The sequence below is a fragment of the Dromiciops gliroides genome, chromosome 3, assembly GCF_019393635.1.
Source record: "Dromiciops gliroides isolate mDroGli1 chromosome 3, mDroGli1.pri, whole genome shotgun sequence".
Taxonomy (NCBI): domain Eukaryota; kingdom Metazoa; phylum Chordata; class Mammalia; order Microbiotheria; family Microbiotheriidae; genus Dromiciops; species Dromiciops gliroides.
Window position 1 is genome coordinate 258,729,416 of NC_057863.1, and position 27,352 is coordinate 258,756,767.

The following is a 27,352-nucleotide window of genomic DNA, read 5'->3' on the forward strand; positions in this document are numbered from 1 at the left end:
ATGGGTAACCAGATACTTTACAGATTTTATTAAGATATATTTCAGTGCTTTGAGGTTAATCAGGTCTGATCCTATTTCAAAAATAACATTTTTTCTAGCTTTAATCTGGATTTGGGAAAGTTGTTGGAAAACTTCCTTGAATAACTTTGATGTGATTGATAAGATTGGTGTCAATGATTGAATGATTTTTAACTTTAAGCCTTTAAGGGGTCATTATAGTGGTATTTATTGGATCCATGGGAGGTAGTATAGTATTGTGGAAAGAAGAAAACGGAGCCAGTGGGCTCAGTGACTTCTTACCTGTGAGAGTTTGAACAAGTCTATTAATATGTCTGTAAAATGAGGGGATTGGAATAATTTTTATACTTTTAAAATGTCAGAAATCCTTTTCATTTAAATCAAAGAATGTTAGAAAGCAAAATGTTTTTATTTGCTCTTAGGGAATACAACTTTACTGAAAAGGTTATACATTTTGGGAAGGAGCAGATTTTTGAAGGCTCTTGAATTTGTATCTTAATCCCAATTCTTACTTCTCATGATGTCCACCTTGTCAATTGTTAAAATTTTACAGCAACATGGCAATATAATAATAATTTAACATTTGGTCAGTCAACAATTGTTTAAGTACCTAATGTGCCAGGGATACATAGACAATAGTGAGTGAGTACCTTTCCTCAAGGAGCCTCATATATTATCCTGAGTGGATACAGAGAATGTTCACAGAGAAGTAAATCAAGCTATTTACAAAATAGATTCATTCTCAAGATTCCCAAAGATTGAGTTTACACAGCAGTCTTGGGGACTTTACCTCAAAGGGTCATTATTTCTCTTTGGCTCATTCCCCCTATGTCGAGTACTCTAGGGAAATCTCTAATCAGCTTCATAGTATAACTTGTCTAGGTTTCTCTAGATGTTGGTCAGAGGTACCACAATTTCTGTATAGATAGGCATCACACAACTTTTATTTCACTTTCACTGAAAACACATAAGAGAGGATTTACACATGAATCAATTCTAAAATATATCAAGCACTCAGATTAGCTTTTTCTGTAGGGTGATTCATCGGGCCATTGCTGTGACAATTATGTGAAATTGCTCTGTCTCCCAAAAGGTTGGGTTATATAGTCATTTTCTGGTTTTGAGTCTCCCAGAAGTAAACATACTTTAAGAGCTGCTGAAACATGAATCCTCTTCCCCTCAGACCTGCAGATGTCCAAGTAAATTTTTTGTTTTGCTCTCCTAAGTAGAACAGCACACAGGTGTTGTGTTCTTTCTCTTTCTCTCTTTCTCTCTTTCTCTCTTTCTCTCTTTCTTTCTTTCTTTCTTTCTTTCTTTCTTTCTTTCTTTCTTTCTTTCTTTCTTTCTTTCTTTCTTTCTTTCTTTCTTTCTTTCTTTCTTTCTTTCTTTCTTTCTTTCTTTCTTTCTTTCTTTCTTTCCTATCTGTCTTTCCTGTCTGTCTTTCTTTTCTTTCTTTTTTTTTTTTTTGTCTAAGGCTTTACTAACCAAGGAAGATCCTCTTTAGAGACTGTATAGATGATCCTGATCTTCTTTCTTTGAAGAAGTATGCTGCATCAGTGTATCCTCTTTTCTAAAGAGAAGGTCAATCCCGAAACTCTAACTTTGGGATACCCCGGAGGCAACTCAAAATTTATGCTAACCTGTAAAATACTCTTTTCCTGCTAGGAGACTAAAATTATGGAAGAATGTGCTAATTCCATTTATTGTCCTAAGGAGTTTATAATCCTTTATCTTCTGATCAGAAGATTTGAGTTTAGGAACAGTGTCCTTTAATTACTCTGTAAAGTGGCATGCAAGCACAGATGCAAGCCATGTGTCTACTCTAAGCTGCTATTGTCTTGTTCCTAGAGTGGGGAGGAAGATTCTTGCCCCTAATCTTCTGTTGTAATTGCTTTTATGTCAGAAATGGACATTGGAAGAAAGACAAGGAAAAGAAGTTAAGGGAGGACCGTAATTTTCTTCTGTATACAGTTGGGATCAGTGGCTGATTTTCAGCCTTTCATGCAAGGGAAATCCAGTTTTCTGGAACCCAATGGCATTCTCTCATTCATACAGTTGGAGCTTTCAGTGACATTGGAAGTCATCTACTCTAACTTCTTAATTTTTCATATGAGGAACTTCAGTGTTAGAGTTGTGACTTGTCTTTTGACCTTCAGTTGCCTACAAATCCTGTAATCACCCATGTTCTTCATTTTGCTCATGACTGCCTTTTCCTACATTTACATAAATCGAAAGGCTTTTCACAAGGGGAGATATTAACTGTGAAATTTAGGAAAGGCCCTTTGAAGATGTTGGCACTTGGCATTTATGAATTAAAATTGAAGGACAATAACAAACAGAGAATTTGAAAAGTTCTGTAAAGCTCATACTTTGACTCAACCTCATAGTTTCAGATATGCTTGCAGACTAGGGAAATTGTAAGAGAACAGAGATGAGAAAAATACTTCAGTTGGACAATATATACATAAATAAGATCTATGCTGAGATGACTGTTTAGAGAGTATTAAGCAGTTCATAAGATCCTGTGAGTTAGACCTGAAAGGGACCCTAGGACATATAGTCCCACCCCCTTGATGAGAAAACTTGAGGGGGAGTGGCAGTGACCTGCCCAAGGTCATGCCTGTTGTACATTTTAGAGGTGGGTTTAGCTCCTTGTCTTCTGGCTATAGAATCACCCTTCCTTCCCCTGTACCATGTTCAGGAGGGAAATACACCAAAGGAATTGAAAAAATTATTGGATCTTCTATATACTGGAAAAAGACAACCAGGACAAAACATCAATGATTATATTGCTGTATATGCCTATTTTTCCATCAGTTCAAAATATCTGAGTCTCATATACAGATGCATTGGAGATGTTTGTTTAGGGTATTGATTGTTGTTCAATCATGTCCAACTTTTCCCAACTCCATGGTCCATAGCCTGCTTAATACTGACTATGGGTAAAGATACTGAGTATATTTTCTTGGCAAAGATACTGAGGTGAGTTGCCCTTTCCCTTCTCCAGTGGATTAAGGCAGAGAGATTAACAGAATCACAACAGCTACTACTAAGTGTCAGTCTCAGGCCTTCCTGAGTTCATATGTGTGTGTGTGTGTGTGTATGTATGTATGTATGTATGTATATGTATACACATACACACATATCCCTTCAATTTAGTGTTTTATGGGTATCTGAGACATAGTTCTAGTGCTTATTACTGAGTGCAGGTACTTCATTTCCCATCAGTTGCTCTGCTTGGTTTTGATTCCATGAACATTATCCCTCCCCTAGGAGTCTCACTTCACATCTAATAATTACAGTGATTGATTCAACTTTCTCATGCTACTTTTTTTTTTTTTGGTGGGGCAATGTGGGTTAAGTGACTTGCCCAGGGTGACACGCAAGGAAGGTTCAAGTGTCTGAGGCTGGATTTGAACTCAGGTCTTCCTGAATCCAGGGCCGGTACTTTATCCACTGCACCACTTAGCTGCCCTGATTCAACTTTAATACTCAACACCTCAGCATCCTCACTTGCCTCTCCCCTCTGATTGGAGAGCAGAGCAATAAACTTCTCCCCAAACCTCCTGTTATAGTGGATTCAGAGGTGTTTTTTGTTTGTTTGTTTGTTTGGGCTGACTCTTCATCTCCTATCAATTCCTTTGCTTGATTTTGACTCCACAAACAACATGACCCTATGCTGGGTACTGGTAACCTGGCAACATCCTTCTTCCCCCACATACCCTTTTTAGCTTCCTTTTGTCTATTTTCTTCTGTTAATTGTAAGCTTCCTGAGGACAGAGATTTTCCTTATTTGTATGTCTGTACTGTACTTAGCATGGTGCCTAGTGCATATTAGGTGTATAATTAATGTTTATTGACTATTAATTAGTTAAATTGGTAGAGCAATATTATACCTTCAAGGTTTAATTCCATTGATCTTCCATCCAAGTTATGACCAGAGAAATAACCTTATTCAGTGAGCTTCTGACACTTGCTTGCCAAGTGTTTTTCAATGTGATGGAGGAGATCCAGGGACAGACCATCCTGAAAAGGGATTTCCTGTTCGTGGTGCACCTTTTTGCAGGTGACTTACTGATTCCAGCATAGTGAGAACATTAGCAAAGTGTCTTAAATCTGTAACCATTGAAAAGACTTTGGCTTTACCATCCATATTGTTAAAAAATCAAAAGCTTAAGTGACTGAAGAATATTTATTGCCCAGATTATGATACGGTTTTCCAGACAACCTACGAAGCTTGTTCATTATCTAAAACAGAGAGTTCACATGGTCCATAATTAAGCAAAGGGATGAAAACTGACTGGATCGCTTCCAGAAAATTGCAAAGCTCCCGTAATTACTCCCATTTTTTTCTAGAAACCAAAGTCCATCATATTACCTGTAGTCTCCTGCTATCATTATATGGCTATGAGACATGGAATTCAGAAGTGTTTGAAGAATTAAAAATAAATGTCATGTAATACAGTCTAGAAGCATATCATAGGTTATGAGCAGGCTATAGCATATACAAATTAGCAACTTCTCAGAAGAACAGAAGCAAAGAGTGTTCGGGGAACTTATGGTAAAAAGGAAAATGAAATAGTCCAGGGTTGAGGACAAGCTGGACTTTCTGAGTGCTTCTGTGATTCCAGGAGAAAACAAGGAAGCTTTCTAACATGTTGGGTGGACACCCTATGGCAAACTTATGGGAGGACATGGACAAGAGTTACACAAAGCAGGATGGCCTGCATGTGTTGTGATCTGCTTCATTTGAGGGAACATCCAAATCAGTGAGAGCACAGATTCATGTGAATATTTGTTCACTGAGTATGTATTGCTACCAGCTGAATATTTTAAAACATTGCCTTCAACTAATTCTGCTTTTTAAGAATGTGATAATTCCTTTTATTACCTAATGCATTAAGTTCAAACTCCTCTGCCTAGTTTTCAACATCTTGTATAACATGGTCTATTCTCCCCATTCAAGCTTATTTCCAACTAATTTCTAGTACAGACCTTCCCTTCATTCCAGTCAGTCAGGTTTCATTACTGTCTCTACCCCATTAATTCTTACCTTTTACCCATTCAGTCCTTTCTGTTTGTATTGCTCTCTTCCCTTTCTTCCTTTTATTCCTAGCTTACTTTTCCTTCAAGCCCCAGCTGAGATCTCTTCTGTCTTATGAAATTTTCTTTAGTGTCTCCATCCCATCTCTCTCTCTTTCTCTCTCTCTCTCTCTCTCTCTCTTTCTCTCTTATATCACGTGTCTAGGCTGCATAATTGACATTTTATTATCTTACTATTTTATTTACTTTACCATATAAAATATTTTACCTTTCCACTTAGATTATAAACTCCATGTGAGTAAAGTGTCATATGTTATATTTACCATAATTCCAGTCCTGAAGTAGGCACTCAGATATTCAGTTTAGTGTTTTATGGGTATCTGGGCATAGTTCTGGTGCTTATTACTTACTGATTGCAAGTACTTCAGTTTGATGCCTGAATAAAAGAACAGATGCAACCAGCAAAGTCAGTGCCTAATCTTTTGCTCTTGTCTGCTCCAGAGATACTCAATATGTTGTATAAGATTAATTTGTGGGAGAATTTGTTTTAAAAAAAAATTAGCAAAACAGTAAAGCTTGAAATTGCATGTATTTTTTTAGGTAGTGGAAGTCATTACATTTGAATTTTACCTGTATTTAGGGGTTTTTTAGAGAACTTGTTTGAGTTTATTTCAACAATGTTTGATTTTTTTGTTGTTGTTGATTGATATAAAAGGTTGAAATCAGTTCTACTCTACCAACATTTATTAAGTACCTGCTGTATTCAGGGCATTGTGTGTAGTAGGCACTAGGGATACAAAGACAAAAACTCATAAGAGCTTATTTCCTTGTGGAATTTCATTTGAGGTCAACTTTCAAAAGTTAGTCTGTCTTCCAAAATAAGTTACAATGAAAATTCTTTTTAAAGTAATAAAGTTAAAGAAACTGAATGCCTGTGTTGTCTGTTTTAGTTTAGTCCAAAGGCTAATGGTTCTGAGAGATACATGGTGTCTACCGGTGCAGATGGGACAGTTTGCTTTTGGCAGTGGGACTTAAATTCCATGAAATTCAGGTTTGTGCCTTAGTTAAAAGTTGACTATACATCAGTTTTTCTTCATTATTTCCACAAGAGGCAAGATAGAATACTGGACTTGATGTTTGGAAGTCTCTGTCTTAGTGCCCTAGGCACTTAATGCCCTTTAGTTTCCTCATCTGTAAAATGAGGGAGTTGGATTCGATAGTCTCTAAGATCCTGTCTAGCCCTAAATCTGTAATCCAATGATTCTCTGATATGGTCCTGATTGGTTGAAGTATTTGTAAATGGAGCAATATGGGTGCCCTATTAATCTGTAAATTCTACAATTTCCAGTTTGTCCTTTCATATATTGTCTATAGCAACTAAATGGTCCTTTCTTAGAGACTTAATGTTAGGAACCTTTGATTGTTGGTATATACAATTGTATTGTTTTAGAAAAATACTTTTAGAGCCCATGTTTTTATTTAAACATATTAAAGTTATGATTATAAATATCACTGCTAATTAATTTTTTTAACATTCTTTATTTTTTTAAAGTAATCGTCCTTTGAAATTCACTGAAAAGCCTAGACCAGGGGTTCAAATGCTTTGTTCGTCTTTTAGTGTTGGTAAGTTAACTTATTTTTATATACTTTATTAATTTGCATTAACAACTTTTAATCATTAATTTCTTCTTTTTTTGTTTATTTATTGAATGCCCCTAGTGTCCTAGACTGTGGAGGAAATTGTAGTATATGGCTACAATTATTTAGTTTCTGCTTAAAACTCTTCCCTTTTAATTTTTTTCCCTTTGTGCCCTGATAGAGGCATCATAACTGGTGGAAGAATGAGAAATATTATCTTGTCTTTTTCTTTACTGCCAAAAAATTAGCCTCAAGCAACCCAGAAGGGAAATGCTTCATTGCTATATGGTATTAATTGAACAACCTATTATGCCAAAGTTAGGTTTCATTTGACTATGACATTTTACTTGAAACTTTTTATGATGAGCTACATAATCCTTTTGTAATATAATTTATTCCCTTCCACACCAAAAACTATTTGAGTAGTCTTGTTCTTTTTCTTCATACTACAGATCAACTATTGGCTTCTTAGGATAGCTTGAAGAAACCTTGATTTTTTTTTTCTGTATAGGTTTTCTTTTTAATAATCTGGAATAGGGCAGCTAGGTGGCACAGTAGATAGAGCACCTGCTTTGGATCTGAGTTCAAATGTGGCCTCAGACGTTTGACATTTACTAACTGTGTGACCTTGGGCAAGTCACTTAACCCCAGCTGCCCTGCCCAAACAACAAATAAATAATTAATGGTCTGGGACTTTGAACAACTAGTTAGTAAGCGTGCTTAGCTTAATTACAGACTAAAATTCAGATTGGTGGCTCCAGTCTTCAGAAATTAGTATTTTCTGCCCCACTATATCAAAGAAGGAACCTATGTGATTCATACCACAAACTATAGAATAATTGGTATGGATAGTTGGTAAATATTTTCAGATTCTATTAACTTTTTTAGTTTGTAGTACAATTGATTTTTTTTAATGGTAGCAGTTAAATACCTATTTGTTGGAAAGTGGATCTGAGAAAGTTTTGTGAGTTTTAGAACAATTCTTGGTACAAATTTGATGTGGGAGTTTTCAAAATGCATATTAATAAATATTACAAAAACAATGTGTTTCAGTGTTTTGTGATTTTGATTTTCAGGTGGCATGTTCTTAGCAACAGGTAGTACTGATCATGTAATCAGAATGTATTTTTTGGGCTTTGAAATGCCTGAAAAAATAGCAGAGCTTGAAAGTCACACTGTAAGTACTATTTGTGTTTTTAATTATATGCATTAATTTATTCAAACCTATTAGTAAGTATTCAGATTTTTGCTCATCTGGCTATGGAGCTGCTGTTCATTATACATAATTTTTAGGTTCTAAGCATTAAGGTAGGAGAATCATTAAGGTAACTTTTTCACTGAAGTTTAATTGTTGGAATAAGTGATAATTTCATTTTTAAAATCTTAGTTTATTAATAATTTTAGCTAATTATAAATGTCTATTTCTAGGCTCATATTAAACATAGGTATGAGTTTGATCCATTTGTATATATTTATTATAATGCTTTCTTTAGATCAACTGAGGTTAGTGAAGGGGAAACTCGTCTGTATTTTATAATTTTTGCTTCTGCTCTTTATTATTGTAACTAAGAGGCAGAATTCTTATAGTTACTAAGTCATAAAAGTGGAAGAAATTTTTGAGTTTTAAAATATTCTTCTCATACTGCATTATTTTGGAAGTCAAATGAGGAAAATACATGTTTGAATGTGAAGTTGAATAATTTTAATACTTTTTCTTTTTGTAGGACAAAGTCGATAGTATCCAGTTTTCTAACAATGGTGATCGGTATGTTAAAAAAATTCGACTTTCAACTAAAAATATATTTGCATATTTATGTGTGTGTACACATATGCACAGTGCTCTATATTTACAAGTATAATGAAATCTAGTCTAGCTGGAATTGAATGTTAATTTACTCTAATCTCTTTGTCTTTGTCTAAAAATTAAGTTCTTCTAAGATCTTTTGTATTTTCTTCTCATCTACCCTCTACTTCAACCACACTCCTGTCTCTATCCTATTGGTTCCTTATCAGCAATTTAGTGAAGGGCTTATTTACATTTATAGTCACTTTTCTTATATTTCAAATACTTATGAGTTTATTTTTATAGTCACATTTTCTTAGTATCCAGAATTTTTGGACACCTCATGTTTTTTCCTAGTTAGTTTTTGTATTTTTCTACAAATCATTATACCTTATGCTTTTTAATATATGTCTTGGCTATTTAAGTTTATTTAAGTTTTTATTCCATAATTTCTCCAAGGAATTGTGTTCTTCCATAACTGGGACTTATTTAACCCATTTTTAAAGAAAGGCAAAGAAAATGAGTTTCCATAGTTAAGCCATAGTATGAAATGAATCCAATAGTTAAGCCATAGTAGGAAATTAATCCAATGACACAAGATCTATGTATTAATATTAGAGCTGTTGCTTTTGTTGTGTTCCCCAGGATCTCTCTATGTTTTTTCTGTATTTTCATATTCACAATTTGAGTTTGTAATTGACTTTACAGGATTAGGTAGATCTTAGTATATCACTATTTTTGCCCAAATAAACATCATGAAGAGCAGTTTTAGATGTGTTATAACCAAGTTAATTCTAATTAGAAAAATTGAAGCGAAGATAGAGTAACTTCATATTCTGAGCTATAGCAGCCCTAAGTTGTAATTCTTTTAATAGAATATTTCTTCCCACAACAAAAACTATCTGAATTATATTATTAATACTGCATTATAGTATTTGGTGGGTTTTTTTTCAATGAATGGGAAATGTGTTGTGCTAAGTGGTAGAGAAAAACAATGGATCTTGTCCTCAAAAATTATAAAATCTAATAGTTGTGATAAGACACTACACGTTTTTAATACATTTTTCAGTATGGAGCTCGGTGTGGGCTTTGTGCCTATAAATGAAGTTATAGGGCCTGGAGTGGTAAGACTCCACCAGTCTGGGTTTTGGGGGAGTTTGCCTTTTAAGATATACACCAAACATGTTTCCTCATACCCACCAGTTGCTACAGAAAGGCTTAATGTAGTTAAATAGAATTATGAACCTCCATTTTCAGTTTTTAGAGGAAAGTTAGAAGCCTATCACTTTTAATACAGTTTGTTCATATCCATGTTTTCCTTAGAACTTAATCCATGATTATGAGTACCAACATCAGATAGAACAAACAGATAGAACAATTAGTTTGGGTTAATTACGAAAGAGTTCAGGAGAAAATGACATTTAAGGTAATCCTTGAAAGATGAGCAAGATTTCTGACAAGTGACAATGGAGAAAAAGATTTTCAAGTAAAGGAAATTGTGTAAATTAAGATATGGAAATAGAAAAGTTTAAGACTTATTTGTGGAACACTGAATAGTCTAGTTTGGTTGTGTAGCACAGAGAATATGAAGGTGAAATAGACAGGAGGGGTATAATAAGTAGCCAATGGGAAGCCATTGGTGATGTGAAGGTGGAGAGACAAGGACTGATCTATGTATTTTGAAGACTAAATATGGGGAGACTAGTTCGTAGGCTGTATGGTGGCATTGACAGTGGTGAGGAAGAAATGGATGAGAAACAGTTCATGAAGATGTATGAACAATATCTATTGACTAGATATTTGGTGAAGATAGAGATTTCTGTGAGGTTGAGAGCACAGGTAATAAAAATACATATGAATAAGGAGAAGAGCAGTTTAATGGGAAAGATGAGTTTACTTTTAGACATACTGAATTTTTTAGGTGAAAAATTTTTAGGTGCATAGAATGCTTGACAAATGCTTAAGTGCAGGTGTTGTCATTATGCCAAATAGGCAGTTAAAAATTATAGTCTGGAGTTCAGATCTGTAGTCATCTAAATAGAAGTGGTACTTGAAGCTTTGGACATAAATTAGATCATCAAGGAAGAGGTTTTTAAAAAAAAAAAAGAGAGGACTACAGACAACACTTTGAGGAATGCCTGTGTTACAGTGTTCAATGTATTCAGCCACTAAAGAGATTTTTCTAAAGCATAGATCTGATCATATAACCCCTCTACTCAAACTCCAGTGACTCTTTGCTTCCAGGACCAAATACAAAAGGCTATTTTTGGTATTTGAAGCCCTTTCATTATAACCACTAGCCCTCTCCCATATTTACAGTCTTCTTACACTTGACTTATTTCCATATAACCTTTGATCCAGTGACACTGGAGTCCTGGCTGTTTCACATCCTCCATCTCTAGATTCCAGACATTTTCTTGGCAATCTCTCATGCCTAGAATGATTTCCCTCCTCAGCTTTGCTTTCTGACTTTTCCCTCCCTTCCTTTAAGTCCCAATTAATAACTCCCATCTTTTTTTTTTTTTTTTTACAGGAAGCCTTTCCCAAACCTTCTTAATTCTAGTACCTTCCCTCTGTCAGTAATTTCCTGTTTCCCCTGTATCTAACTTGCTTGATATCTTCCCCATCAGACTGTGAGCTTCTTGAGGGTAGGGACTGTCTTTTGCTATTTAACACAGTGCCTGGCATGGAGTAGATGCTTAAAATGTTTATTGATTGATTGATTTTAGTATAAGGGAGGCAGAAAGGAGGGAACGCTTAGCAAGAGAAAGAGAAAACATTTAGAAGAGAGTGATGGGGATGAGATCAGTAGTATAAGTAGAGGTCAGAGGTTATCTGTGGATAGGAGAGCTAACTTCTGTTCACTAGAGGAAATTATAAATACAGTTATGGGATTGAAGAAAGAAGTGAGTAGTCACTGTTGGAAATTCATGTATACAAAGCACTGTTCTAAGGATACAAAGAGAAATGATAGTCCCTGCTCTCACTTGTAACAGGAGAGATAATACATATGAAAGGCTTTAGCTATAAATCAGGTAGAAAAGTTCAATGTTCTTAGCAGACATTAATGCCTCTTTAATGTCATTACACTGATAAAATCATGTCTTTTTTTTTATGTTGAACCATTTGAGGGTGCCAGGGACATGGATGGCAGGAACTTTCTTTTCCGGATCTTCAAGTTTTGGCTTTAGCAGGAGCAGTTGCCAGGCTGTATCTCCACTGGGGTGGCCTCCTAGGATAATGGTCAAAAGCACTGTGCTGAAAGCACTGCCACTCCCCTGGCTCTTGGGTTCAGGGTCTTGGGCTGTCTCCAGGAGAATCTAAAAGAAGTTGTGGTCAGGGTGACAGTAGTGGTCTGACTTCACTGGTATATGCTGCATTTTCTTTCTCCCTCTAGATGTTTTTCCGCTTTAGCTAGGAATGACAGCAAAGTAAAAGGTTACTTAATTCCACCTTAAGGTTGTGTTTCTTAATTTGTAATTAATAAGCTTTTTGAGGTGTTTGTGAATGTATCTAACAGTGATTGGTAGCGTGTAGCATAGATAGGAAGCAGTGTCAGGGATTAGCTGGGTAATAATAGTAGAAAGCCAAAAGGAGTCAGGAATTTTATGGTAATCTTTTTGAAAATAGTTCATTTGGACAGGCTGGGTACCAGGAGGGTTAATAAAGCTGGGTAATAGACATAGAGTCTTTATACAACTGATTCTCAGAGTAGAAAGAGACCTCAGAGGACACGTAGTCCAGCTCAGACCTAAATGAAGTTTCCCAAACAAGCAGTCAGTGCTGCCTTTTCTTGAAGAGCTCCAGCCAGGAGGAATACACTATCTAACTTTGTGTTTTTAGATGGTGCTAACTCTTGTAAAGTTTTTCCTTATATCAAGATCTTGCTGCTTATAACTTGGTCAGTATATCCTCTGAGGTCAAGGAGAATAGGTATAATCCCTTTTCTACATTACAGCCTTTCAGACACTTAGAGACAGTTGGCTTATCTTTTCTTTTCCAGGCTACACATCCCCAGTTGCTTCAGTTGATCCTTATGTAACATGATCTTGATTCCTTTTATCATTGTTTTCCTCTAGATGTGTTCCTTATTTTATCAATGTCTTTGTTAAATGTGACACTTAGAACTGAGTATAGTACTAAGAGTATAGTATCTAGTCCTCTTAATATGACAAAAATTTGCTTTTATTTTTATTTTGTTGGCTTGCCATGTGATTGATTCATATTGAGTTTGTAGTTTACAAAAACAAAACGAAAAAACTAGGCATCTTTTTCAGTTGAATCATTACCTAGCCATCTCCTTCATGATTTTTTTTAGAGTGTACTAATATTCCATTACATTTTCTATACCAAATTGTTGTCTCTAGTTCTTTGGCATAACAAAATCATTGATGATGGCTAATTATTCTTTATTAATATAGTCTAGAATTTTTTCAGGAACCAGTCAAGCTCACTAAACCATAATTTGGAGACTGGGAAATTGTGTTGTTTTCTGTCTAATTTTGTAGCCTCTCTCCCATTTTTCATTTTAAGAATCAGTGATGATACTATTGATTAGAAAAATGCAAATTAAAACAACTCTGAGGTACCATTTCACACCTATCAGATTGACTAATACGTCAAAAAAGGAAAATAATAAATGTTGGAGAACCTGTGGGAAAATTGGAACACTAATACGTGGTTGGTGGAGCTGTGAACTGATCCAGCCGTTCTGGAGAGCAGTTTGGAACTATGCCCAAAGGGCTATGGGACTGTTCATACTCTTTGACCCAATAATACCACTACTTAGGTCTGTATCCCAAAGAGATCATAGGGGAGGGAAAAAGACCCATGTGTACAAAAATATCTATAGCAGCTCTCTTTGTGGTTGCAAAGAATTGGAAATTAAGGGAATTCCCATCAACTGGGGAATGGCCAAACAAGTTGTGGTATATGAATGTAATGGAATACTATTGTGCTGTAAGAAACAATGAGCAGGAGGATTTCAGAGAAACTTGGAAAGACTTACATGAACTGATGCTGAGTGAGATGAGCAGAACCAGGAGAATATTGTACACAGTAACAGTAACATTGTGTGATGATCAACTGTGATAGACTTGGCTCTTCTCAGCAGTGCAATGATCCAAAACTATTTCAAAGTACTCATGCTAGAAAAATGCTCTCCACATCCAGAAAAAAGAACTGTGGGGGCAGCTAGGTGGCACAGTGGATAGAGCACCGGTGCTGGAGCCAGGAAGACCTGAGTTCAAATCCAGTCTCAGACACTTGACACTTCCTAGCTGTGTGACCCTGGGCAAGTCACTTAACCCCTATTTCTCCCCCCCCCCAAAAAAAAAAACAAAACTGTGGATTCTGAATGCAGATTGAACCATACAATTTCTACTTCGGGGTTGGGGGTTTTTTTCCTTCCCTTTTTTGAGGTTTTCCCCTTGTGTTCTGATTCTTCTTTCACAATATGACTAATGCAGAAATATGTTTAATGTGATTGTACATATATAACCTATATCAGATTGCTTTTTGTCTTGGGGAGGGAAGGGAGGGTAGGAGAAAAATTTGGAACTAAAATCCTATGAAAACAAATGTTGAAAACTCATCTTTACATATAACTGGAAAACAATAAAACACTTAAAATTTTTTTTAATTAGAAAAAGAATCAGTGATAATAGCTAAAAAATCACAGCCTCCAGTTCTTTTAGTACTCTTTATATACAATGTAATTTTGTTCTTTTCCCTTTTTCTTTTTTAAAAGATTAAAATCTTTTGTTTCTTTTGAATGACTTTTTCTTTTTTTTAAATCATAAAAGTATTTTATTATTTTCCAGTTACATGTAAAGATAGTTTTCAACTTTTGTTTTATAAGACTTTGAGTTCCAAATTTTTCTCCCTTCTTCCCTTCCCTCCCCCTCCCCAAGACAGAAAGCAATCTGATATAGGTAATGTATGTACAGTCACATTAAACATATTTCCGCATTAGTCATGTTGTGAAAGAAAAATCAGAACAAAAAGGGGAAAACCTCAAAAAACAAAAAAAGTAGAAACTATGGTTCAGTCTACATTCAGATTCCAGTTTGTTTTTTTCTGGATATGGAGAGCATTTTCTATTATGAGTCCTTTGGAATTGTCTTGCTGAGAAGAACTAAGTCTATCAAAGTTGATCATTGCACAGTGTTGCTGTTACTGAGTACAGTGTTCTCCTGCTTCTGCTCATTTCACTTAGCATCATCCCACTTGCCTTTCCATGTTTTTCTGAAATGTGCCTGCTCATCATTTCTTATAGCACAATAGTATTCTATTATATTCATATACCATAACTTGTTCAGCCATTTCCCAATTGATAGACATCCCCTCAATTTCGAATTCTTTACCACCACAAAGAGAACTGCTATATATAAATATTTTTGTATATGTGGGTCAGGTTTATTCTTTTTCAGCCATATTCTAGTCATCCGCCCCATTCCATCAGATGTCACTAATATTTGATGATGTCAAATTAAATGAATTGTATTAGTATTGCTAGAACACCATATTTGTTATTTTTATTTTGTCCATTTACATATGGACTCTGAGAATCTGGCTACTGTTGTTTGATCCTCTCTTGAATTTTGTCTCTGATAATTTTTTTCTGTTTCTGTTGCTATACTTAGACCACTAAGTGGTACAGGGGCTAAAGCACCAGGCCTGGAATTAGGAAAACCTGAGTTCAGATGTGACCTCAGACACTAACTAGACCCTCGACAAATTGCTTAACCTCTTTTTGGCTCAGTTTCGTCTTCTGTAAAATGTCGATAATACTAGTACCTACCTTTCAGGGTTGTTATGAGTATCTAGTGAGATAACAATTATAAATAAGCACTTAGCACAGTGCCTGACACATAGTAAGCACTATGTAAATGTTAGCTGTTGTAGCTAATACTGTCTATTAAAGCTACTACTTCCTCCCTTTTTGCTTTTTAAAGCCCTTTCGGTTAGATTTTCAAGACCAGATGTATATTCTTACCATTGTTCTTTTAGCCACATCTCTCTTTAGGATCATATTTTTAAGCCATGGTCCAGAAATCCACATTTTTATTCTCAGACAAAATCTTTTCAACTATTTGTTTACTTCTCTTATTTTCCTTGACTTTGATTGGTAGCAGTGATGGAAATACTTTCTCTATCCTTCAGATTTTTAGCTGAAATAATAATAATAATCTTTATTAATATTGTCTAAATTTCTTCTGGCTGCATCATTTGTACCCACAAAAAGCACCAGGAGTATGTAGTAATCAATTTTGACAAAATTTAGCAAGTTCTTCATTACACCTTGAAAATACGCTTTAGGAAATTTTCAGATTGTGATTTTTTTGGGTATGTTAAGAATGTGAGGGGCTGAGAGGAACATAGATATTTTTGTTTTGTTTTTGTTTTTAGAAACAGATTTTAATGAAAAAAAGGATTTGGGGGTTAGAGATATAGATTAGGGAATTTGAGAGTTTGAGACAAGGATAAAACAATATTTAGTGCTATGAAGTGGTAGAATGGAGCATTGATTTTTTTGGGGGGGATGAGGCAATTGGGGTTAAGTGACTTGCCCAGGGTCACACAGCTAGTAAGTGTCAAGGGTCTGAGGCTGGATTTGAACTTAGGTCCTCCTGAATTCAGGACCAGTGCTCTATCCACTGCGCCACCTAGCTGCCCCGGGAGCATAGATTTTTATAGTCAAATAACTTGGATTCAGAATTCTACCTCTGGTGGTTAATACCTGTATGACATTGGGCAAATCACTTCACTTGCCAGAGCTTCAGTTTTCTAATCTATAAAATGAGATAGTTGAACTAGAGATCTCTTTGAGATTCCTTCTTACTCTAGATTTGTGTTCCTAGGAAGTCTAGTATGTATCCTTATGTTTGGTGGAAGTGAAGGAGAAAATGGTGGTAATCTAAATTTAGGAGCTGTGAGGTTAGATTATTGGAAATTTATTGACATGGATATTTAAGTAGCTCAGGATATCAGAGATAGGTGGAAAAGGAATACTGTGAACTAGGTTGTTTGTCCTTCCTTCTTGAAGAGAACTATGACATCAGAGTGATATCATGACTTGCAGTGAATTGGATTTAAGTGAGGGAGAGTTGTGCAAGGTCACCAACCTCACTTTTCTTCAGAGCCATCTGGGTCCAGTAGCAAGATATACATCAGGATGATTGGAGATGGCCCCAGATTTTTTAAGACAATTGGGGTTAAATGACTTGCCCACAGTCACACAACTAGTAAGTGTCTGGGGTGAGATTTGAATTCAGGTTCTCCCAACTTCAGGGCTAGTACTCAATCCACTGCCCCTGTGAACTAAGTGGAAATCTGAGCAAGGCAGAAAATTGTTCCAGGGAGATGGCTAGATCCAGGTTGTGATAAGAGTGATATTATATAGCATAAATTTTATTTAGAAAATTTTAAAAATGTTATTTGAACCCTTTGTTTTGACTTTGATTTGATATTGTTTAGCGACTTCCTAAGAGATACCAAACAGTCCTCCCCTAAAAAGTACATTCTTTAAAGAACTATTGATTTATTGATTATTAACAAAAAGGAAATACAAACATATGTATATATATGTATATGTCCTTTAACTTTGAAAATATGACACTAACATTGTCCACTGAATTTTATCAGTTTTGTTTGCTCTGTATTGACTAGATTTACAGGGTGTTTATATATGTCGTGTATGTTCTTTTGCTTGAACAGTATTCACTCTGCATATTATGCAAAACTTACCATGTTTTTCTGAAACATTCTTCATCTTTTACTCCTTTAAGGAACAATAACATTACATTCATGTATCATAATTTGTGCACCTATTCTCCAATCCTTGTTGCATTTATTTTAATTTTAGCTTTTTGTTTTCTCAAATAGTGCTATTATGAGTATTAATTTACATGAGGGTGTGGGCCTTGCTGTCTGTTTAGTAACCTCCTTGGAGAATAGGTCTAGCCGTTAAATAAATGTCTGAGTCAGTGGGTATGAACAATTTGATTTAGAAACTTTTCTGGCATAATTTTAAATTGTTTTCCAGAACAGCTGACACATTCACAGCTCTATCAGTAATGAAGTAGTTTATGGTCACTTGAATTTTAAATGAGTAATGGTTGAGTAGAAATACAGCTTTTTATTTTTGGTGAGGTTTAATGCAATTTTGATAACGAATTTAAAGGAAAAAAATTCTTAAGATATGGTTTAAGTAAAGGAGGCACACAGGCAGTGTGGTACAGCTGAAAGAGTATTATATTTGGAAGCCTAGAACAGTTTCAAGTTCCAACTCTGTTAAGAGAGCGGGGTGGAGCTAAGATGTTACTACTTAAGAGAATTTGGAAAAATCACTTAATCTTGCTAGCCTTGGTTTTCTCACATGTAAAGTGAGGGGGTAGACTGGGTGATTTTAAACCTTTTATTGTCCTGTGAAAATAATTTTGCATTTGTACTTTTAAGTATTTGCAATGCTTCTTTAGTGTAGTTTAAGGAATTACAAATAATGGTAGGCAGAGTAATACAATAAAAAGAATCATGGGACATAAACCCCTGAAGACAGAGATTATTTAATTTTTGTCTTTGCATTCCAGTGCCTAGCATACTGCCTGGCACACGATTAATGCTTCCTTCTTTTTTTTTTTGCTTGATTGGAATGCTGTAATCCTGGCCCTTTACTATTCCTTCTTTACTACTTGTGTGATGTTGGTCAAGACTTCATCTCCTACAGCTCATTATGTAAAATTAAAATGGGGGAGCGGGTGAGTTTCCTAAGGTTTCTTCTAGCTCTAAATCTATCTTCCTATGATCTTCGTTGTAATGAAAATTTACTCTTAAATGTGTGGGTATAATACCTTTCTTAATATTTATTTTTAGATTCTTAAGTGGTAGCAGAGATGGAACAGCAAGAATTTGGAAATTTGAGCAGCCAGAATGGAAAAGTATTTTACTGGATATGGCAACGAGATTGTCATGGTAAGTTGGGGTGATATATTGATCAGATAGGGGAAATGGTTGGTTTATAGAGATTGTGAATCTGTGTTTTGTTTAAAGGGGTTCATAGGGTACTTCATGGTTTAAGTTTTATTAAATTATTATATTAATAAATTTGCCAAATACTCTGATGGATTATAATCAGAAAGAATTAAGAGTGATTTTTTTATCACAAAAGTATTTTATTATTTTCCACTTTCATGTAAAGACAGTTTTCAACATTTGATTTCATAAGATTTTCAGTTCCAGATTTTTCTCCCTTCCTTCCCCCTCCCCAAGACAAAAAGAAATTTGATATGGGTTATATGCATATGCTGATTCTTTTTTTAAGTTCAGTTGCCTTTTAGTGTTATTTTCATTCACATTTTTTTAGTCATTGTATATATTGTTCCTTTTTTATCTTTGCAGGAGTTAATTCAAGTCTTTCCATTTAAAAATTTTCTAAATAAAACATTTTTAATGTCACCAAAATATTCCATTACATTTATATACTACAATTTGTTCATCCCTAGTTGGTGGATCCATTTCTGGTTTTTACCACAGAAAAAGTTCTTTGGTGAATAGTTTGGTATATATAGAAGTATCTGCTCTAGTTTTGTTGTTGTTGTTGTTTAGAAATACTCTTGATACTTGGTATGGGTCATTCTCATAAGTTAAGAAATTAGACATGTGAACCAATAGTTAATGGCCTTTTGGGAGTAGTAATATCCATGACTTTTTTCGTTCTTTTGGTAGCTTACCTTTCCTGGGATACTTTTTAAAATGTTTCCTCAGTACTAAATGTTCAGTTGTTTTTCCTGATGTAAGTCTTAAGCATGAAGTGGCTTCAAGTGCCTGAGATTTGGGGGTCCAGATGTTGTAGTTCTTCTGTTACTGAAGAAAATAGAACATTATGAAAATAATAGATTTGTTCCATCTAATGTTTATTTGTAATCCTCTCACAGTTGATCTATAAATGATTGTGGAATGATGTGGCTCAGTTGAGTATTGATTCAATTATTCTTATAGATTTGTTTTCACTTTGCCTCTGTTATAAATGATACTATTCTTAATCTTCTGCCTTCCTCTATAGTGATTTTCCTCCCAACCCCCAAATAACAAATCTGTATTTCAGTGGTATCTTTGACTGTAATCTATCTCAGCTTTGTTTCCTCAGGTAGTGTTTTGGCTCTTGTGGCCTCTTTGGTATCCTTGCAGGTATCTTATTAAAATTGAAGGTTGGATAAATTTATGAATCATGGTTGTGGTTTCTGTATCTCTTAACTTTCTTTTCTATCTTTACCTATGGCCACCTTTACATTGAAGTTGTTGGATATCAATTAGTCAGTCAATAACTATTTATTAAATGCCTGTGTGCTAAGTACTGTGCTAAGCACTGGAAATACAGAAAGAAAGAAAAGACAGTCCCTGTCTTCAAGGAGCTCACAATGCAATGAGGGAGACAACAAACAAATATATACAAACAAGGGCAAGTTGTGTGTGTATACTTATACGTACATATAAACAATACACACAAATACATGATAAATAGGAAATAATTCACAAAAGGAGAACACTGGAATTAAAGAGGGGTTGGAAAATGCTTCCTATAAAAGATAGAATTTTAGTTAAGTTATGTGTCTAATTTCTTTGAGAATGACATTGTAATGAGTGTCATGAGCAAAGAAAGCCAGGGAATATAGTAAGAAAGGAGACCATTCCAGGCATGGGGGACAGCCAGAGAAAATGTCTAGGGACTACAGATGACGTGTCTTGTTCATGGAACAGCCAGGAGGTCTGTGTGACTGGGTTGAAGAGTATGTAGCAGGGAGTAAGATGTGAGAAGCCTAGAAAAGTAAGAGGACTCGGTTAGAACATAAAGGGCTTTGAATGACAGAGAATTTTGTTTTTGATCCTGGAGGCGATAGATTTTGCTTTTGGACATTTTAATGAAACCATTCCTATCAGCTCCTTTGCCTTTTTTGTTTTGTTTTGTTTTCCTTTTTTTTGTTGATGTTGGTTTTTTTTTTTTTTCGTTTATTTAGAATTTTATTTTTTTCTCCAAATTACATGTAATCCTCATGTTCCTGTAAGAACTCAAGCAATTCAGTATAAATTATGCATGTGTCATTATGCAAAACATTTCCACATTAGGTTGTGAAAGAAAACAGACCAAAAAAAAACCTTAAGAAAAAGGAACTTAAAAACAAAATTATGCTTCAATTTGTATTCAGACACCATCCGTTTTTTCTCTGGAGGTGGATTGCATTTTTCATACATCCTTCAGAGTTGCCTTGGATCATTGTATTGCTGAAAATAGCTAAGTCATTCACAGCTGATCATCTTAACGATATTGCTGTTACTTTGTATACAGTACGTTTCACTTTGCATTGGCTCATATAAATCTTTCCAGGTTTTTCTGATAGCATCCTGCTCATCATTTCTTTTCTAAAAATTTATTTATTTATTTATTTACATATAGGGTATTTTATTTTTTCCGTTACATGTAAAGATAGTTCTCAACTTTTGTTTATACAAGCTTTACAATTTCAGATTTTTCTCCCTCCCTCCCCTCCCTCCCCCCTCCCCCCTCCCCTAGACAGCATGTAATCTGATATAGGTTATATCTATATATCTATATACATATACATATAGGTGTGTGTGTATATACATATACACACACACATCTATATATATATATATACACACACACACACACACACACATATATATATATATATACCCATAATAACATTAATCCTATTTCTGCATTAATCCTGTTATAAAAGAAAAAATCAGAGCAGTAATGCAAAACCTCAAAATAGAAAAAAAAAAACAACAGCACCCAAAACAAAAGAAATAGTATGGTTCAATCAGCATCTATACTCCACAGTTCTTTTTTTTTTTTTTTCTTGGATTTGGAGATCCTCTTCTATCATGAGTTCCCTGGAACTCTTCTGTACCATTGCATTGGTGAGAAGAATATAGTCCATCACAGTAGGTCAACACTCAATGTTGATGATACTGTGTACAATGTTCTTCTGGTTCTGCTCATCTCACTCATCATCAGCTCACGCAAGACCCTCCAGGTTTCTCTGAACTCCTCCTGCTCATCATTTCTTACAGCACAATAGTATTCCATTGTATTCATATACCACAACTTGTCCAGCCATTCCCCAATTGATGGGCACCCCCTCAACTTTCAATTCCTTGCTACCACGTAAAGAGCCTGCTCATCATTTCTTATAGTAAAATAGTGTTCCATCATAATCTCATCCCACTATTTGTTCAGGTATTCCCCAGTTGATGGGTATCTCCTCAATTTCAAATTCAACTTTTTATTTATCTCTCTTTTTTAATCTCTTTTGGATACTGACCTAGTATTGATATTACTAGGTCAAAGAGTATGCATAGTTTTATAGCCCTTTGGCCATAGTTCCAATTTGTTCTACAGAATGTTTGAAACAGTTTACAACTCTACCAACAGTGCATCAGATATGTCTCATTTTCCCCATAACCCCCACAACATTGTCATTTTCCTCTGCTGTCCTATTATCCAATCCTGTTGGTATGAGGTAGTACCCCAGAATTATTTTGATTTTCATCTTTATAAGCAATAGTGAGTTAGAGCATTTTTTTTCACATGGCTATAGATAGCTTTGATTATTTCATCTGAAAACTCTTTATATCTTTTAATCATCAATTGGGGGGGGGCAGCTAGGTGATGCAGTAGATAAAGCACCGGCCCTGGATTCAGGAGTACCTGAGTTCAAATCTGGCCTCAGACACCTGACACTTACTAGCTGTGTGACCCTGGGCAAGTCACTTAACCCCCATTGCCCCGCAAAAAAAAAAAAAATCATCAATTGGGGAATAGCTCTTATTTTAATAAATGTGATTCAGTTCTATATGTATTTGAGAAATGGGACCTGTCAGAAAACTTGGTTCAAATTTTTTTCAGTTACTATTGCTAACTGTATTTTCCTCCATCCTATTCCCTCTCCATAACATTTTCTCTATTTTCTATCTTCTTTTATTCTGTCCCTCCTCAAAAGTGTTTTGCTTTTGACTGCCCCGCCCCCTCTCCCAATCTGCCCTCCCTTCTATCACCACCACCCCCCATCCCCTTCCCCTCCTACTTTCCTGCAGGGTAAGATATATTACTATACCCCACGGAATGTGTATCTTATTCCCTCTTTGAGCTAGTTCTGATGAATAAGGTTCATTCACTCCCTAGCACCTCCTCCATCTTCCCTTCCATCGTTAAACTTTTTCTTGTTTCTTTTATGTGAGATACTTTACCCTATTCCACTTTTCCCTTTCCCTTTCTCCCAGTGTATTCCTCTTACCCCTTAATTTTATTTTTTTAAAGATCACATCCCTTCATATTTAACTCACACCTGTGCCCTCTGTCTAAATATACTCCACCTAGCTGCCCTAATAATGAGAAAGTTCTTATGAGTTACAAGTATCATCTTCCCATGTAGGAATGTAAACAGTTTAACCTTTTAGTATCCTTATGGTCTCTTTTTCCCGTTTACCTTTTTATCCTTCTCTAGGGTCTTGTATTTGAAAGTCAGATTTTCTATTCAGCTTAGGTCTTTTTATCAAGAATTCCTGAAAATGCTCTCATTTCATTGAATTCCCATTTTTTCTCCTGAAGGATTATGCTTGCTTTTGCCAGGTAGGTGATTCTTGGTTGTAATTCCAATTCCTCTGCCCTCTGGAATGTCATATTCAAAGCCCTCTGATCCTTTAATGTAGAATCTGCTAAATCTTGTGTTATCCTGACTATGACTCCACAATACTTGAATTGTTTCTTCCTGAGTGCTTGCAATATTTTTCTCTTCAACCTGAGAGCTCTGCAATTTGGCTAGAATATTCCTGGAAGTTTTTTTTTGTTTGTTTTTTTTTTTTGGTGAGGCAGTTGAAGTTGTGACTTGCCCAGGGTCATACAGCTAGTAAGTGTCAAGTGTCTGAGCCCAGATTTGAACTCAGGTCCTTCTGAATCCAGAGCCAGTGCTTTATCCACTGTGCCACCTAGTTGCCCCCATCCTGGAAGTTTTCATTTTAGGATGTCTTTCAAGAGGTGATGAGTGGATTCTTTCAATTTCTATTTTACCTTCTGGTTCTAGAATATCAAGGTAATTTTCCCTGACAATTTCTTGGAAGATGATGTCTGGGCTCTTTTTTTGATCATGGCTTTCAGGTAAACCAATAGTTTTCAGATTAACTCTCCTGGATCTATTTTCCAAGTCAGTTGTTCCTGGTTCACTGGACCTGGGTCTGCACTGGGCTGTACTCCACTCTGGTCCCAGTACAACAGACCTTCCCTGCCAATCTTCTAAGTTGTTTTTGTCTAGAAAGTGATTTCACCCTGCCCTTTTGTGGGTTCTGCCACTCCAGGAATTGTCTTATGGCATTATTTGAAGGTATTTGGAAGGGTCTTGGGGAGAGCTCAGGCTAGTCACTGCCTTTCCTCCACCATCTTGGCTCCGCCCTGTGGTCTGTCTCCTTTGCCTTTCTGAGGAAAACTTTATGAACCATCCTTACATTCAGTTGAAACATCCTTGTTTATTTCAAGACCATGCATATTAAAGTGGTTTGTTTCATCTATTATTAGATATTTTGTCATTGCACAAATCTCAATATTCAATTCAGATCAGACATTAATTAAATGCCTGTTATGTGCCAGGCATTATATTAGGCACTGGGGATACAAAGACAAAAAATGAAAATGTTCCGTATCTTCATGCATCTTGCATTCCATAGGGAGTGTGGGATGCAACTTATGTACAGATAAGTAAATAAATGTCTGGACTTTCAGACCTGTGATTTCAATGGAGTTGGAAACTCCCAATCAGGAAATTCTCCCTATTAATTTAGTTTTGCTTGTTTTTTTGCGGGGCAATGGGGGTTAAGTGACTTGCCCAGGGTCACACAGCTAGTGTTAAGTGTCTGAGGCCGGATTTGAACTCAGGTACTCCTGAATCCAGGGCCGGTGCTTTATCCACTGCGCCACCTAGCCGCCCCTCCCTATTAATTTAAATCAGGACATATTCTTCATTTTCTAACATTAGAGAGTGAATTGTAGTATACCTATATATCGAAGTAAATTCAAACTTATCTTTTGAAGGGAACTGCTAACAACAGGGGGAAATCAGGAGGCAGTAATTGAACCAATGGAGGTAGAAATTCCAGGAATGAGAGGTGAAGAAAGAAATTATTTCAGGATAGAGAGGATGGCCTGTGCAAATGGGTTGGAATTGGGAGATAGAATGTGATGCTCAGGTGACAGGAAGGAGGTCAGTTTATGAGGAATATGGAGTGAGGGAGAGTACTAACATAAAATATGTCTGAAAAGTTGATACTAGGTTGGAACTAGATTGATAAAGGTTGGAACTAGATTGTGAAGGGCTTTACATGTAGAGGAGTTTATATTTGGTCTTAGAGGCAATAGGACATCACTGAAACTTTTTGGGCAGGGGAGTGATGGAGTATGCCTGTGCTTGAGGAATATCAGTTTGGCAGCTTCATGGAGGTATGAAAAGACCATTTGATTCTTGGAATAGTAGACTGTAGAATTAGTTTTGCCATGAGGTGATGAAGACCTGACATAAGTTTGTTAAGGTAGCATGAAAAACTAGATAAAGATAGACTTCACAATACCTGACAGTTGACTTTATGTGTACGGTAAGAAACTGAAGAGTTGAAGACAACTTTGAGAGATTTCTTGAACTCTTGGCAGCATTTGACATTATTGATTACTTTCGCCCTATAAATACTCTGCTCTCTAGGGTTTTTTTGGGATTTTTCTTTGTTTGTTTTGACACCTGATTCTGTTCTTGCCTGTCTTAAGTATACTGTCACTAGTCCATAATCCATGTCATGGCCATTAACTGAGCGTCTTCCAAGATACTGTCCTCAGCCCTCTTCTCTTTTCTCTATATTTTGTCATTTGATAATTTCCCTTCACTCCCCACAGATTTTGGGGTTGTTTTTCTTTCATACCCTTTCTTCTAAATTATTTTGTAACATCTTCATTTTACTCCCTACCCCTTACGACTCCATTGAGAGAACTTTGCCTCAATACTTTACTGAGAAAATAGTTTATTTGTTGAGAGCTCCCTCTTCTTCCCCATCCTTTATCTTAGGAAATACTTTTACATCATCCCCCACTGTTTTCTCTTTTTCGATAATATATAAATGATATATACAATGTATAACATAAAATATGTTAAAATATAAATATGCATATAATAAAAGAGATATCTTTTGTCTTCACCAGGGCTAGCCTCTTGTACCTTTTTCATCCTTTCCAGTTTACTCCAGCAGATTGCTCTTTAAAACCCACTTGTCTTTTTTACTTTCTTATGACTTATCCTTTTTATCTTACCTTTCCACTTACTAAGGTTCTCTATTTTAGTATCCTCTTTGACTCTTCAAATGTCTTTGAATTGACATATCTAATCAGTTGGCCAAGTTTTGTTTATTAAATTCATGATATTCCTGTCATCCATACATTGTTCTGACCCTAGCTTAGACCTCTATTACCTTGCTCCTGGACTATTGGAATAGTCTCCTAATACATCTGTGTTTTTGTGTCCACCAAATTGTGTGTTCTAAATTATTGGGGGCTAGGCTGGGCTTTCTAAATTATTATTTGCTACTTATTAATGGCTATGTATGTAATAATGGCTATTGCACCTGTTTTGGCAGTAAGTATTTATTATTAAAGTATTGACTGTGTGGCATTTAACACAAGTAGAAGAAAAGTCCCAGGGCCATATTTCTGAGAGAGAGAGGGAGAGGGGGAGGGAGGCAGGGAGGGAGCAAGTATACCCTGTCTTAAGAGGAAATCACTCATGAACCAATAGCCTTCCTGAGCCATCCAAGATAGCAACAGCCAGGAGCCTCATGTTTTCTTGACTTTTATCCTCTTTTGATAGAGGCAGGTCACCACACACTGATGAAATTGGCTAATTGGCTACCATCATTCAGTTCCTTTGGTTGACATGACTTGAGGATAGTCCATGTTAAAATGAGCTCGGCCAGCTCATGGCCTATTGGGAGAGACCCCCTGAGGGGCAAAGGCAAAGTCCAGATAGGTGAGGCTTAATCGTATCTGCTCAATTTAGCTAAAAAAGAATCTATATCTCCATTTCTATTGTACCTTTGGGCTCCCCCTGAGATTAGAACTTTCTCAAGAACTGACCTTTCTGAAGTGAGGGGGAGAAGGCCAACTAAAACTGATATGGGTCCCCCCCAAGACACTTATTATTAATAATTATTTTCTCACACATCTGTTTTCTTAAATTTCTCCCCACTTCATCCTATATATAGTTGCCAAAATGACTTTTTTTTAGTAAAGCACAGATTTGACCATGTCCCCTTCTCAGTAAACTATTACTAGAGTGACTATTTCCTCCCAGATAATATTCAAATATCTTTTTGTCATTTAATTCAAAATCTTTCATAATCTGTCTCCATCATGCCTTATATCCTATAAAACATTGTCGAACTAATCAGTGAATTAATTCTTAAAATGCATTTATTCTTGTGCTAAATTCTGGGGATACAAATAGAAAGGTTAAAAAAACAGTCTTTGTTTTCAAGTATTTCACTTTTTTTTTTTTTTTTTGGGCTGGGCAATGAGGGTTAAGTGACTTGCCCAGGGTTACACAGCTACTAAGTGTCAACTGTCTGAGGTCAGATTTGAACTCAGGTCTTCCTGAATCCAGGGCCGGTACTTTATCCACTGCCCCACCTAGCTGCCCTAAGCAGTTCCCATTCTTAAAGGGGGAAGACAACACATGGACGTTTTCAGCTGCAAGTCAGATGGAATGGTCCCTTGGTCCTTAGGGTGAATGAAGCATGAAAGCAGATGGTAATAGGACCTCT

General features: G+C 35.8%; 1 protein-coding gene across 1 annotated transcript in view; it reads left to right on the forward strand.

The window, feature by feature from the left end:
• Positions 1-27,352, forward strand: part of BRWD1 (bromodomain and WD repeat domain containing 1) — a 158,911-nt gene that overhangs the window by 39,629 nt on the left and 91,930 nt on the right. Inside the window, 5 exon segments of the mRNA XM_043991457.1 lie at positions 6,012-6,112; positions 6,614-6,684; positions 7,776-7,876; positions 8,424-8,464; positions 18,356-18,454. Coding sequence (XP_043847392.1) covers positions 6,012-6,112; positions 6,614-6,684; positions 7,776-7,876; positions 8,424-8,464; positions 18,356-18,454 — 413 coding nt within the window.